The 14,636-nt window shown below is 39.3% G+C and overlaps 1 protein-coding gene across 9 annotated transcripts in view; it reads right to left on the minus strand.

Moving 5' to 3' along the window:
• Positions 1–203: 203 nt before the first annotated feature.
• LOC143024863 (uncharacterized) overlaps positions 204–14,636 on the minus strand; it is a 201,958-nt gene continuing 187,525 nt past the window's right edge. For 6 of the 9 annotated variants that reach the window (XM_076184195.1, XM_076184188.1, XM_076184190.1 and 3 more), the window contains 3 exons: positions 9,372–9,593; positions 8,533–8,720; positions 204–2,322 (listed from right to left, as the gene is read on the minus strand). In XM_076184195.1, coding sequence (XP_076040310.1) covers positions 2,153–2,322; positions 8,533–8,720; positions 9,372–9,593 — 580 coding nt within the window. In that variant the 3' untranslated portion in view covers positions 204–2,152. Of the gene's footprint in view, positions 2,333–8,532; positions 8,721–9,371; positions 9,594–14,636 lie in introns of those variants that run through there. The other 3 variants (XM_076184192.1, XR_012966318.1, XM_076184199.1) reach the window with 3 other exon arrangements.

Below are 14,636 nucleotides of genomic sequence, written 5' to 3' on the forward strand. Positions count from 1 at the left end.
ACTGTCCACAGTCAGTCAAGGTGTTAGCAATTCATGTAACTCATATAAGTAAGTCTGAACATAGTACATTTTTTTCCCTTTAATCTTTTTCCAGTCTGTGGCAATAAATCTAAACTGGACTCCTAGCACCTGTACATGATAACTATCTGTTCAGGTTGGCCATCAATATTTGATATATTAAATACATCAAAATAATACAAAGATTAAAACAACTGGATTTAATTTCAAGGTGCCTTCACTACTATAAAAGAACAATCATATTTGCTTTTGTTTTCTTAAAACTATCAAGTATACTTGTGACTAATCAATTGCAAAAAGAACTAATGCAATTACCTATAACTTTATGAAACTTACCTAAGTTTTTTTTTTCTTTCTTTCTTTTTTTGTATAAACATTAATCTGAAGGCTAAATAAACCAATTAATCCTCAGGTCAAGGCAGGGCAAAGTTAGGATGAAGTAAAAAAGGTGATTCCTTCTGCCTTCCAAGTACAAATATGAAAATGGATATGACGAATATAAAGAACTTTGATATTTTTTTTGTCAAATTAGTATTGTTGCTTAACAAAATATATGTACCTAGAAGAGGACCCCTAACTGAAGATATAAGACTCCTTTAATCTGTTTATAATCTTCAACACTGCTAAGTAAAACAAAAAAATTATGAGGGGGTCTAATACCTAAATGCTTGCATATTGTGAAGCCCTTGTGCATTCCCATCCCTACATGAGCTCATATCATTACTGCATAGCTAAACCTATTGTTGAAACATATACTCTCACTAGTCATAGATACAAACAATATAAACACACTTTTCCCACAGTCTTATACACATATAAAATAAAAATATCTACTTTAGTATGAATCTTACATTTGATTATCAGAAAACACTCATGATTGGAGCATATTCCACTAGGAGCTTGGCAACATTCATTATTACGTAATAAAAGAGCACATTAGCTAATTGTCTGGACATCCACACATTGGGAAAGACATTGATCTTCCAAATTGTTCCCATTACTAATAACACGTGTATGACAGATAAACACAAACACTTAACAATTTCTTGTCATATGGATATCAGCAGAATTTATTCCAGTATATTTTTTTCTTTTTTTTTTTCTTTTTCTTTTTTTGACATACTTCAAATATGAACTTTAAAGGTATTTTGATACATTATATTTCTAGTACAATTTAAAAACTTAAGTCTTTATATAGTTAACTGTTATTCTAAACCATGCTATATCAACCATTTTCTTTTTCTTTAAAAAAATATCTGGGCCATCTTATAATGTCCATACTCCTACTTTACCAGTATCATATGGATATTCTGACCCTATAACTCAAGTCTAAAATTTCATGCTGGCTCTGAGGTCATCTTGACCAGATGACCATAAAACTGATATTTTTACACTGGTAGTTGAAAATCCATACACTATTTCTGGATCTAGCAAACTTGAGATTGCATTTTATAGCTTAGCTAGTAAATTAAGAAAAAGAAAGAAGAAGAAGAAGAAAAACAAAAAAAATGACACCGTCTAGTTTAACAATGAACATCTTACAACTGTACAAAGTTCATGGAAAATATGTACATTTCTTTCCTATAGACTCAATTTCATATAAAATACAAAAAATTAAAGATCTGTTAATTGTGACTTCTATGGCAGTTGAATACAACATCCCATCCACCTTAACTGTCTTAGTAAAACGAAACTTGAGAACACATCAATGTTTCTTTTTAATACATAGTACTTGAAAATACTGTATGTAATTATATATGAAAACAATCTCTGAAAACACATAATTGCAATGTACTATATATGGTAATATAAAACTGGAGGCTCTTTCACTCATCCAATCATTGCCTACATACAATATCATGATGGTTTGATGCATACGTACACTATGAATATCCACTAAATCACTACTGCTGTCACCTAAAATCTTTAAAATTACAGGACAGAGTGCATCAAGGAACTACCTTGAGCTTTGTCTTCAATTTTCAACAGCTTATAGTAATAGCTAATATTCCCGCAGGTCTTAATCACACACTTATGTTCTGCTGTAACTTCAATAAAAACACACACTCACATCAGTTAATTATCTGTTTGAATATATTTTCTATACGAGATTATCTGCATTCCCTCAATTCACTCACAACTTTTTCGGGCTATATGAACCCTGAAGTCCAATTGAAGGTTCACACACACTGGAAGATAGCCCTTTGGCACTACGCAGTAGCCACTGGAAGAAAGGAGAAACTGAGAAGGTTGCCTGGGAGTGGGAGGAGAAAGCACGTCTACGGTCTGATCCTGTTCCACACACTGAGGTCCCCTGCCATGAAACAAAGATGGCTAACATTAGTTGACACAATTTAATTATAAAAAAGTAATGATATAGAAATTATTACACATATCAAAATGAACATGAAAATTAAATCTAAATTTTGGTTATATCCCCCTGAATTTTTCAAACATGAATGTGTTAAGATGGTGAATTTCCATTTTCAGTCAACACCACTTTTTTCACACTTGTGGCTGTTACAAAAGTATTGTTTTATAAAATACAGTTAATCATTTTACCAAAAGGCCCTTCCCCCTTCTAAAAGGGGTGTCTAAGTCAAAGCATCCACCCACCCCTTACCCACCCAAAAACCCATTTAACCTTTTCAATACGAGTCAAAATTTTGCAGACAGCATTGGCTGCCTGATATATGATGATTCAGTAAAGCCTCAGAATATGCTTGTTATAAAATATAAAGTTACAGCTGTATTACTCATTCTTTTTCACCCTGAATGTTGGTAACCTCAGGAAATATGATCAAGCCTGTTCACAGAATACAAGGGTCACTCAGCTACAACAAAATAAATATAATCAAGATGTTGATGCCATTATCCTCATATACCCATTTCCACCTCATGATGCCAATGTCAGCATTATCATATGGAAAGGACAATGTCTTTCCCATCTTAACACCTCATGGATAAAGGGTCATTCCTATCCCCTGCCATATTATTGGAACCAGAGGTAATGAAGCAAGACATGACACTTCCACAGTAGGGCTCACCAGCCAGAGCTGGTATCACCAGTGATTCATTATGGTGACCCTCCCTTCATCCACTCAAGAAATATAGAAAAGACAAGGGCATCCCTTCAGGTTGCATTATTTCCTCATCCATTTACAACCATTCCCCATTCACCTTATGTTTTACACTGTCTCTTCCTTGTTCAGAAGATATTTCTCTTGGATTCAATGCCCTCTTCACATGATCCATCCACTTCTGCTTTCCATGTTCTCTTTCCATATGTCCATACCATCTCGGCATTCTTTGATCAACCTCATCTGCCATCTCTCTTTCCACTCCCACTCTCTGCTTCACCTCCACATTTCTAATTCTATCCATCTTCATAACCCCCACCATACTTCTAAAATACTTTATCTCGAACACAATTAACCTCTTCCATACAATGATGCCTACATTCCCTTACTTGCACTGTAGCCAAAATTTGTGAAAAAGTTATTAAGAACACATGGATAGAACATTTGGAAGAAAACAATATACTAAATCTGAGGCAATTTGGATTCAGACTGGGAAAATCATGTGCCACAAATTTGATTTGTTTCTACTCAAGACTGATAGATATAATACAAGAAAGGGATGGATGGGCTGATTGTGTTCTTCTACTTAAAGCCTTTGACAAAGTACATACATATACCAAGGCTTTTTCCCCCCTTACAAGGGAGGTAGCCAAAAAGGAAAAGGCATAAAATCATTCCCACCCATTCCATCCCTGAATACACTCCACACCCCTCCACCCTCCCTCTTATCTTAGCACCTCATGGATGACGGGTCATCCCTGCACCTTGTCCACTGCCCTGGGTGAGAAGCAGTGTCGCAAGACACAGCACATCCACAGCAATGCCACTTCATTAAATCGGCGACACCCCCTCTCCGTCCCCCCATCCCCCATTGCATAAAAGGAGAAGACGGGGAGAAATCCCTTCGGGCTGCATCAAATTTTGCTCACGCATACTACCTCAACCCCCATCCCCCCACCCAAAATACCACATAAAAAATTATTAAGAAAACTGGAAACCATAGGAGGGATACTGGGTGGAGGATTTCTTGCATGGAAGGAAAATGAGGGAAGTGCTCAGAGAAAAGAGTTCAACTTGGGAAGATGATGCAAAATTGCTAAGGAAAGTGAATACTGAAAAGGATTGTGAATCGCTGCAGAGATCTGAATAAGGTTTGGAAATGGAGTCAGAAGTGGGAAGTAGACTTCAACATCAAGAAATGTAGCATAATAGGATTTTGGAAAAAAAAAAAAAAAAAAAAAAAAAAAAAAAAAAAAAAAAAAAAAAAAAATAATAATAATAAAATAATAATAATAATAATAATAACAGGACAATATAAAATAGGTACAGTGATAAGGCCTAGACTGGAGTATATTGCGACACTATGGTCACCCATTACCAAAAAGATATATAAAGAAAATTGAAAGAATCCAGACGGCAATTACAAAGATAGCCCCAACACTTTAAAATCTGTCATATGAGGAGAGATTGTCAAAAGTGAAATTACTGACTCTGGAACAAAGAAGAGAAAGAGGGAACTTGCTAATGATCTATAGAATTATGAAAGGCATGGAAGTCTTTGATAGAGAAGACTTACTAAATTAGGATAAGAGAAATATAAGGGGCCATGAAAAGAAACTCAAAAAGGACAGTAGCTTCCCTTCCTGTAAGATACAACTAGGTAAATATATTGACACCATTGGGTATACAAGGATGCCTGTATTTACCTAGTTGTATTTTATGGGATGAGAGCTATGCTCATAGTGACCTGTTTTTGTTTCTCTCCACATCCAGTTTATTCTTAACCTCTTCACTCCGGGGCATATCGCACGTCTGGCAGCATTAGCTGCCTGACGTGCGATGTTGCATCATAATAATCGCATTATAGAAAATAAAGTCAGTGCTCAATCGTTCGTTCTCTTTCACCCGTGAATTTTGATAACCATAGAAAATATGATGAAGCCAGTTTATAGAGAATGGAGGTTACATCATCGCGTACCCACTTGCTGCTCATGACACCTACGTAGGCGTCACCGTATGGAAATGGTTAAAATCGTGTATAATTCTGGCATTCACTCTTTCTCTGCTTAGTTTGTTCCAGGCATCAATCACTCTATGTGGGAAGCTATTTTTTCAGGTCTCTTCTGTAGCTGTGTCAGTGTCTTGATTATATTTATTTTGTAGTTGTAGCTGAGTGACCACCAAATTCTGTGAACTGGCTTGGTCATGTTTTCTATGTTTATCATCACTCAGTGACAGTGACTTTATATTTTATAATGTGAGTATTGTGATGAATCATCATACCTCAGGCATCTGATTCTGTGAGAGAGAATTTGACTCACATTGAAGAGGTTAAAATCCTACTTTCTATCTATATACCAGAAGGCTTCTTCCCCTTTATAAGGGAGGTAGTCATCCAAGGGAATCCACCCCCATTCCACTCCCATCAAACACCCAACTGTTTTCCTTCTATCTTAGTTCCTTATGGATGAAGAGCTATCCCTACCCCTCTGTTTCAGTCAAAATCAATGTAGCAAGACACAGCACATGCACAGCAGGGCCCTGCAACCTAAGCTCCTACTTCCTATTTCCATCAAATTCCAAGTCTCTACTTCATATAGTCATACAGTGCTGTGGTTACAATCACTCCTTCATGGTCTTCTATTTGTGTTCATCCTGAGATACCTATTTCTCATAACATTTTACATTTCCCCACACATTTATTTGCTTTTATTACTCTATGATTCACCATCTCTACTCTTCCATCCCCTGCTATACATGACTAATGGCATAAGACTGCCCACAAGTATAACACTAGTTAATTACAATCCATAACAATCATATGGCTCCAAATACTTAAAACTTTCCACTTCCTCCATCCTCTCATCCTTTAACCCTTAGCATATGATGACGCCAACATTGGCATCATGAAGTGCAAGTATTTACCTAGTTGGGTTTACAAGGATGCTGGTGTCTGTATCCTGATATTCATTTATTTTCTAGTTGCAGCTAAGTGACCCCTGTATTCTCTGAAGAGGCTTAATCAACATTCTGAGTGAAAGAGAACAAGTGTTGCAGCTGTAGCTTTATATTCTATAACCTGCGTATTGTGATACATCATTGAATTGTTATACATCAGGTGCTCAAATATCTGACCCGTATTGAAGAAGTTAAACTCACATCCAACCCACCACCTTCACCCCTTGTACATCTTATCTTACTTTTTTGCTTACATTAACTTCCAAGTGTCTCTTCAAGTGAGTGGTTTGAGGTGAAGGTTGGGTTTTGCCAGAGTTGTGTTATGTTGCTATGGGTGGATGGGGTGCAGAGTACCTCGAGTGAAAGGAAGGGTCCATTGAGCAGGGGAGAGGGCAAGAGATAGGTGTGAGTGGAGAATTTTTTGTAAATTGACAATAAATGGACATGGCCCAAAGAGATTTCTCTTCATCTTCTCTATTTTCACATGAGTGGATGAACATGGAGGATTGCCACATACAAGAAGTGGCCTGCCCTGCTGTGGATATGCTGTGTCTTGTTGCATTGTTTCTGACCTGGGCAGTGAGTGGGGGATAGGGATGACACTTCATCTACAAGGAGCTAAGATAAAAGGGAAGCAAATGGGTGATCAATGGGAGGTGGGGTGGGTGCATGCCTTGGCTAGCTACCTCATTTATAAAGGGGAAGAAGCCTCTTGGTAAACAGATAGAAAGGTTTTTCCAGAAAAACAATTTATTAAACTAATCCCTTCCTTTCTGTTTCATGTATATGCTTATATCTGTAGGAGGGAGTCAATCACTGGTTGTTGTCTGCAGAGCTGGGCGCCTTACCACTAGACAGGTAGTGTGTTACCAAAAAATCTATATATATATACATAATACACACTTTATAAACATATATACATAAGTATATAATACACACTGATGGAAATGCACCCCAGATTTTTCGGTAACACACTACCTGTCTGGCAGTAATGCCCTACCTGTCCAGTGGTAATATGCCCAGCTCTGGTTGTCTGCTCTCCTTGAGTTAAAGATGGCAGAAATAACTGGTTACACAGAGGTCTTGGGCCTAGTCCAATGCACCTCACAAAGGAGGTACAGACGCTCCTCTACTTACGTTCATTTGTTTTACATTTTTTCGATTTTACATTTGAACTGACTAAAAAAGTGGAAAAAAAAGAGTGAATTTTTTAGTTTAGCGCGCTCTCCGTAGTTCAAACGATACTTACGCATGATGCTGCGTCCATTGTTTACATTGCACAAACGACAGACTGAAAGTGCCTTGCCTCCTCCTCCACCATCTCAATTTATGTTGCTTGAATTTAATTTATTTGAAATTAATGTTATTATTTTACAATGTTATGTGTATGATTAATGATTTAGGGGTGTTTTGTAAGATACAGTAATAGAATTTACGGATGTATAGTACAGTAACAACTTACGTTCGGCCGTTCGGAACGTAACTAAAACGTAAGTTGAGGAGCGTCTGTACTTTCAACTGTTGCCTCAAGTTTTACTGACCAGAAACCAGCAGCATCACAACAGCTGGCAATGGTCTTCATGCCCTCCCACATATTTCTCTGGGAAGAAACATTGCACTAATACTGCACTGTATTGTATTTACCTAGTTGTATTATATGGGAAGGGAGCTATGCTCATGGTGACCTGTCTTTGTATCTCTCAGCATCAAGTTTTTTCTTAAAATCTTGAATAGTGTTTGCACACACTGTTTCTTTGTCTAATTTGTTCCAAGTATCTATCACTCTGTGTGGGAAGCTTTTTTTTCAAATCTTTTCTGTAATTATCTTTTGCTGTGGATGTGCTGTGTCCTGCGACACTGCTTCTGACCCAGGGCAGTGGACAGGGTGCAGGGATGACCCGTCATCTAGGAGGTGCTAAGATGGGAGGGAGGGTGGAGGGGTGTGGAGTGTTTTTGGGGATGAAATGGGTGGGAATGTTTTTGTGCCTTGTCCTTTTTGGCTATCCCCCTGGTAAGGGGAAAAAAAGCCTTGGTATATGTATGTATCTTTTTTTAGCTTCTTTTTATGTCCTCTCATTTTTCCATTGTCCCATTGGGACTGTTTCTATGTCACAGGCTGAAAGTAGCAGAAGGAGGGGAGCTGATGCCAGTTGTCAGCTCTCCTTGTATTTCCAGGTAAAAGAAATACAGATAAAATTATTGAAGAAAGATCTTGGGCCTAGTCTGAAGATTGACTGTCAACCCTTTAGGGCTGCACCTCCAAACAGAACCAAGGAAGATAAGAGGGTTTGAACATATACACTAGGGAGATTCACCTGATATCCTTGTTGTAGGACCAACCTGTGCAAGCACCTGTCATTGGTCCCAGGCGGGAGCCTTAAAACTGCATATTCAGAAGCTTAAATCACTATAAAACAAAATATAAAGCATCATGGTAAAATAAACTTGTTATACAAATATTCACAATGTTACTGACCTGAATGGAAGAGGTCAGAAGGAAGGGATCCCCTCCTCTGGGTACTGAATGGGGAGCAGGCAGCTTCTGGAGGAAGGGTGGCTGAAAGGCCAGGACCAGTGCTGGGACTCAGGCCTCCACATGATCCGAAGGAGCAATTGTCTGACTCATCTTGCAGGGGAACAGCTGATCCAAGATCCAATTGTGACCTGTAATTAATTCTGTAGCTAATGAACAAATATTACCCATTTTTACTTAGTAGCATTTTACTGAGAAGTGTACACAAAGGAATAATATATTTGTTGCCTCAAGTTTCACTGAGTGGAAAACCCAATACCCAATAGTGGCTGGCAATAGTCCTTGGGCCCTACCACAGATCTCTCTGGGGAGGAACTCTGTTGTCTGTGTTGTATCAATATAGGACTGTTTCTGCCACCAAGTGAAAGTACCAAGAGGAAGGTTGTCAGCTCTCCATGTGTGACATGGTGTAAGAAATACTTTTGAAGTTGATAAAGAGAGAGTTTGGGCCCATAACTCCTGAATAGCAACAATGTACAGTAATTCAAATAATCAAATCCAACTACTGCAAAGTTACTAGCAATTTGTTCCATAATAGTTATGACAGTGAAGAGCTTAAAAGCTTCATTGTTGCCATTATGAAAAGGTGTAAGAAATACAGCTGAAGTTGATAGAGGTGCCCATCATTGGTTTTTCTGTAGTACAGATTATATATAGTTATGGGGTCAATACCCTATAAACACAGAAATAAGATTTCAATCATGAAGCTACAAACTGTGGCATAACTTTTCAGCTTAAACTTTTTGTTCTTCACTAGAAACAAAATATAAAATTTTCCATACCTCCAAAATCCAGATAACATCTCAGTTCCATGGGAGACCCTTGGTAATTCTCTACCGAGGTTGTGAGAGCCTTCCCAATGAAATGGGACTGAGCCTTCCATGCCTTCAGCTCCATACACCATGCTACCTCCAAATAGTACACTGCCTCCAGCTATGGAGGGGAAAGTTCTTTCTACAAAGGTTGGAAAGCCAATTCCACCTGCTGATTCTTTCCGGCACCTTCTGCAAAGATTAACATCAGTGGTAATACATATTCATAACAATCATGTGGTCATCGCAACTCATGCCTACTGGTATATGAAATACAGTAGGCCCTCAACATTCATGAGGTTAGGGGATCAAGAACCTCATGAAAGTTGAAAATTCCCAAATGTTTGGTGCACATATTACATGTACACATACGTAACAATAATGTTTACTTAACATAACAATAGGGTTTCCTTTACCTAACAATAATGTTTCCTTCATCAAATAAACCTAATAACTCATAAAATTCCAAAAACAATACGAAATATTGCACATGTTATGGATAAATAATAAAACAAAACACTTGCCACTTGCATAAGTTTCAGTGCACTATTACTTGTGATGATGATGATGGTGATGATAGTTAGCCATGCAGTTACTGATGATGAATAACTGGATGAGATGATGTGGAGTGTAACTGGATGACATAAGGAGTCGAGTGCCTGGGTTGAGGTTCGGGTGGGACAATAGGGGTAGCAGAAGGCTTCCTTGTAAAATACTTTGTGATTGGCATTGGCAACTGAGACAGTTTCCTCTTCATATCATCAAAAAGAGTCTTGTAAGGAGCAATGCTCTTATCAATATTGCTCATCACCTTCAATGCTCTCACCATAGATGGATCTGTCATACAATAATTGTTTGAGCTGTGCTGTCATCCTCATTGTTTACCCTAGCTTTTCAAGAGTGGGAGCTTGAGGGTGATCAGCCTCAGCAACACTAGCTTCCTCTTCATCCTCACTGTCTGACTGCACAATCTCTAACAGTTGATCATCATTTAAGGCCATGGCATGTTCTTCAACCAGTTCCCTCACCTAATACTCCTGCATGTCCTTGAACCCTACCTCCAACTAGCCTAGCTAACTCCACTGTCTTCTTCATAGCATTATCAACCTCTTCCTGAGGACCAGAGCCTGTGAAATCACACACACATTCCGGCCACAGTGCCCTCCAACAACCATTAACTGTCTGAGGGCACAAATCCTTAAGGCACTCCTGCACAATTGTGAGGCAGTCAGCAATAGTGAATTTTTTTCCAATACTGAATGACACTCAAGTCAGGGTTTGCATCCAATGCAGCATGAAACCTCTGTATGCATCTGCATGTAATTGGCTTTGAAGGCAGCTATCACACCCTGATAAAGAGGCTGTATGAGGGAGTTAGTGTTTAGTGGTATAAACACAACCTCAACATCATTGCACATTCCATCAAGGGGCACTGGGTGACTTGCAGTATTATCTAGGAGCAAGAGACCCTTCTCTTGTAGATATGCCAGTACCTCCATTAGGAAACAGTGGTGGAACCAGTCAATAGTGATGGTGTTGGTTGTCCATGCTTTTACATTATGCATCCAGAACACTGGCAGCAAATTCTTGTTGTGTCCCTTAAGTGCCCTGGGGTTAGCAGACTTATAAATAAAGCCTGGCTTGATGGTGTGGCCAGTAGTGTTAGCACAAAGCATTAATGTGCATTGGTCCTTAGCAGCTTTGAACCCTGTCACACTCTTCTCTTCCTTGGCGACAAAGGTCCTGACAGGCATGTTCTTCTGAAAGAGGCCTGTTTCATCCATATTCCATACCTGCTCAGGCCTGTATCCCTTTTCTTCAGTAATTTCCTTCAGAGCACCAGTGAATGCAGCTGCTGAAATGTGATCTGCCGAACCTGATTCACTGCACATTTTCAAATTGTGCAAGGAACACCTCTTGTATCTGTTGAACCATCCTTTCCTTGCTAAAATTCAGACTGGGTGGTGGCAGGAAAGTCTAGTTCTGCACTGGTGCTAGCCTCATCACTAGTTACTGTCAAACAATGTTTTCCCTTTGCATAAATTGCATTGCTATTAATTGGATTGCCTTTTTTGTTCTGGTCTATTATCCACACATATAAAGTAGACTCCATCTTAGATATAACACTGCTTCTTACCTGCGACACTTGCTTAGCAGAAGGAGGAGCAGTAGATGCCAGTGCTGCCCTAATGTTCGCCTAATTTTTCTTTATTGAATGCATTGTGCTCTCATGTTAAATAGCTTTTCAACAGCAAAATTGCTCATATTACACGCCCTACATTTGTTTAGCAGCTTCACCTTTTCAAGATTCATCACTTTCTTTAATTTTTTTGGAGTAGACTCGTCATGAGAGGTTGCTGCTTGGTTGGGGGCCATAGTTCACCACACAGACACGTGAACTGGAGGACACACACACAAAGTTATAACAATCACTTTGAACTGACCAAACTGCTGCCTGGACAAAGGAGACAATGAGACAGAGTTGCGGACTGGTGGGTTGACGGTAGGGGGGATGAGGGAGGGAAGGTAGTGACATGGTGATAGGCTATATTGTTATTTTTTCACACAAATTTTGGTGGTGGACTGGCGGGAGGATGAGGGAGGGAGGGTAGTGATGCAGTTGTGAAAGGCCATCCTTATATTTTCCAGCAGTTTTTATATCTCCTCCACAATTTGGATTCACCTACTTGTACCTTATTGTAGTATACAGGAAGGAAGCTATGTCCATGGGGTCATGTCTCTTAATCTCTAACCAGCACTATCTATCCCTGATGACAAAATCACACCCTAGAGGTGAAGTCATAGAGGTGGTGTGAGAAAGATCGATTGATTGCAGCAAAAAGGAGGGGTAACTTAAGTTCAATTAGATCAGCATTCTTCTACAGGGGAGATCAGTTTCCAATCATAAAACTGTTGTATAACTAGTTCATAAGGGTTTCACTACAGTATTGATTACACAGACCTTACAAAGTCAATACCCCACAAAGGGGTTGAATGTGGAGGATGACTGAGAGGCTGTGCTTATGACTACATGAGATATTAAACAAAATGTGATGGGTGAGGAGAATAGGGTAATTATGAGAGGATGTACGGGTAGCATTGAAAGAAATCAAATGGGTAATATAAAATATATGATAAAGGGTGGAAGAGTAATAATGGAGTGATTGGTGAGTTTGTTCAATGTGTGTCAAGGAGGAGAGAGGAGAGAGAGAGGAAAGAGTCCCAGTTGATTGAAAGTGTCCAGTTCCGCAATACAAATAATGCTAATAAAAATAATTGTTGCCTCAAGTTTCACTAAATGGAAAACCCATAGCTTCACAATGGCTGGCAACAGTACTTGCCTTTCCTGCTACAGATTTCTTTATGTTGTGTTGGTATGGGACCATTTCTCTGTCATTGGCTGAATGTATTAGGAGAGGAACAATCATTGGGTGTTAGCCTTCCACATGTGAAATACAAATACAATGTGGGAGGTTCTGAGGGCTATTACCAGCCACAGTTGGGCAGTGGGTTTTCCACTCGGTGAATCTTTAGGCAACAATTATATTATCCCTCTGTGTGGAGTTTACTTATCTTGAGTCATATGTTATCCAATTTCCACATTACCAGTAATCTTCTTTGAGGTGATTGATGATGATTGATATGGTTTAACGTCACAAACTCCTCCCATCGGAAGGGTAGGACGGTACCCTTCACAGAGGTACTTTGTCAAAAGATTTCTACAGATATAGATACACAGTCCACCCAGTCATCTCTGTGTTAGTACTGTTTTAATCCAGGATGGTGACATGAACATGGTTGTGTCAGTGTGGCTCTTACTTATCTTGGGAGAGATTTCTTAGTTATATTTTATTTATCTAATAGTAGTAAACAGGAAAGGAGCAATGCTCATTGGATCCTGTATCCTATTCTCTAATTTTCTAACATACCAAGACTCAAATTCATGTACGGTTCCAACTTAATCTATATCTTTGATTCCTAATTCTCATATTTAGATTTAAACTCGTGTATTGTTTGAGGCTGGGATATATCACCTATTCCACATATTTATACATCTATACAGAAAAATTTATTTCTTCACATACTTTTGACATGTGGTCTTAATTTACTTCCATGAGCCTGGTGAAGTAGTATATTTGGAGGTATGAAAGATGTGCAGAAACAGTTTTTGTAAAGATGCATCAACAGCTGGAATAACTTAAGAGATGATATAACCCATGCTAAGACCATAAACAAGCTTGAAGCTAAGATAGAGAAAAAGAATCAGGACCCAATAGGCATACTTCCTTCCCTACATACAACAATTAAGTTGTTGTTTATGTCATGTTCATGTCACCACCCTGCATTAAAACAGTACTAACACAGAGATGACTGGGTGGACTGTGTATCTATATCTGTAGAAATCTTTTGACAAAGTACCTCTGTGAAGGGTACCGTCCTACCCTTCCAATGGGTCCTGGAGCTGCAGCGTCTACGTCGTGGGACCACCCCCCAACCCCAAGAGTTGGGGGGCCAAACAGCAGCAACTACCCCTGGCCACCGGCTCTATGCAGGTGGCACTGATCCCCAAGAGGAGCTACGCCTACCTTGGGGAGTACCACAATCCTTTTTCCCAACATGCAATATTACGTTTTTTTTGCACTGAGGGGTGATTTTCCGGCGATCACCCCTCTTCTTCTACTTTTAGCTGGAGATGTAGAGAGCAATCCTGGGCCCACCACAAAATACACATGCCCAACATGCTCTAAACCCATTACTTCGAGCAGACAGACAAAGGGCTCAGTTCAGTGCAATATGTGCAAAAACTGGGCCCACCTCACTTGTACATCACTTGCTGACACAAACCAATACACAAACACTTGGACATGTTCTACCTGCCCTCCAGTAACCCCACTACCACCTCCCCAACCACAGCCAGCACCCTCACCCACTCCCAATTTCCCTCTGCCCTTACCCCCGATTAGTACTCCCCTTCCTTTGTCCCCGATCTCTCCTTTCCCCCCCTCTGACCCAGATCCTACACCTTCCCCACTACCACCCCAACGGCAACATACAACACATACAAAACACACAACATCAACATATTACAACACAACATTGACGGTATTAACACGAAAAAACATGAACTTGAACACTTTCTTAAACAACACAACATACACATTGCGATTTTACAAGAAACAAAACTAAGACACTCACACAAAACACCATCATTTCATAATTACACCACCATCAGAC

Source organism: Oratosquilla oratoria, chromosome 4 (genome assembly GCF_046742065.1).
Source record: "Oratosquilla oratoria isolate Oo_2021 chromosome 4, ASM4674206v1, whole genome shotgun sequence".
Classification (NCBI taxonomy): Eukaryota; Metazoa; Arthropoda; class Malacostraca; order Stomatopoda; family Squillidae; genus Oratosquilla; species Oratosquilla oratoria.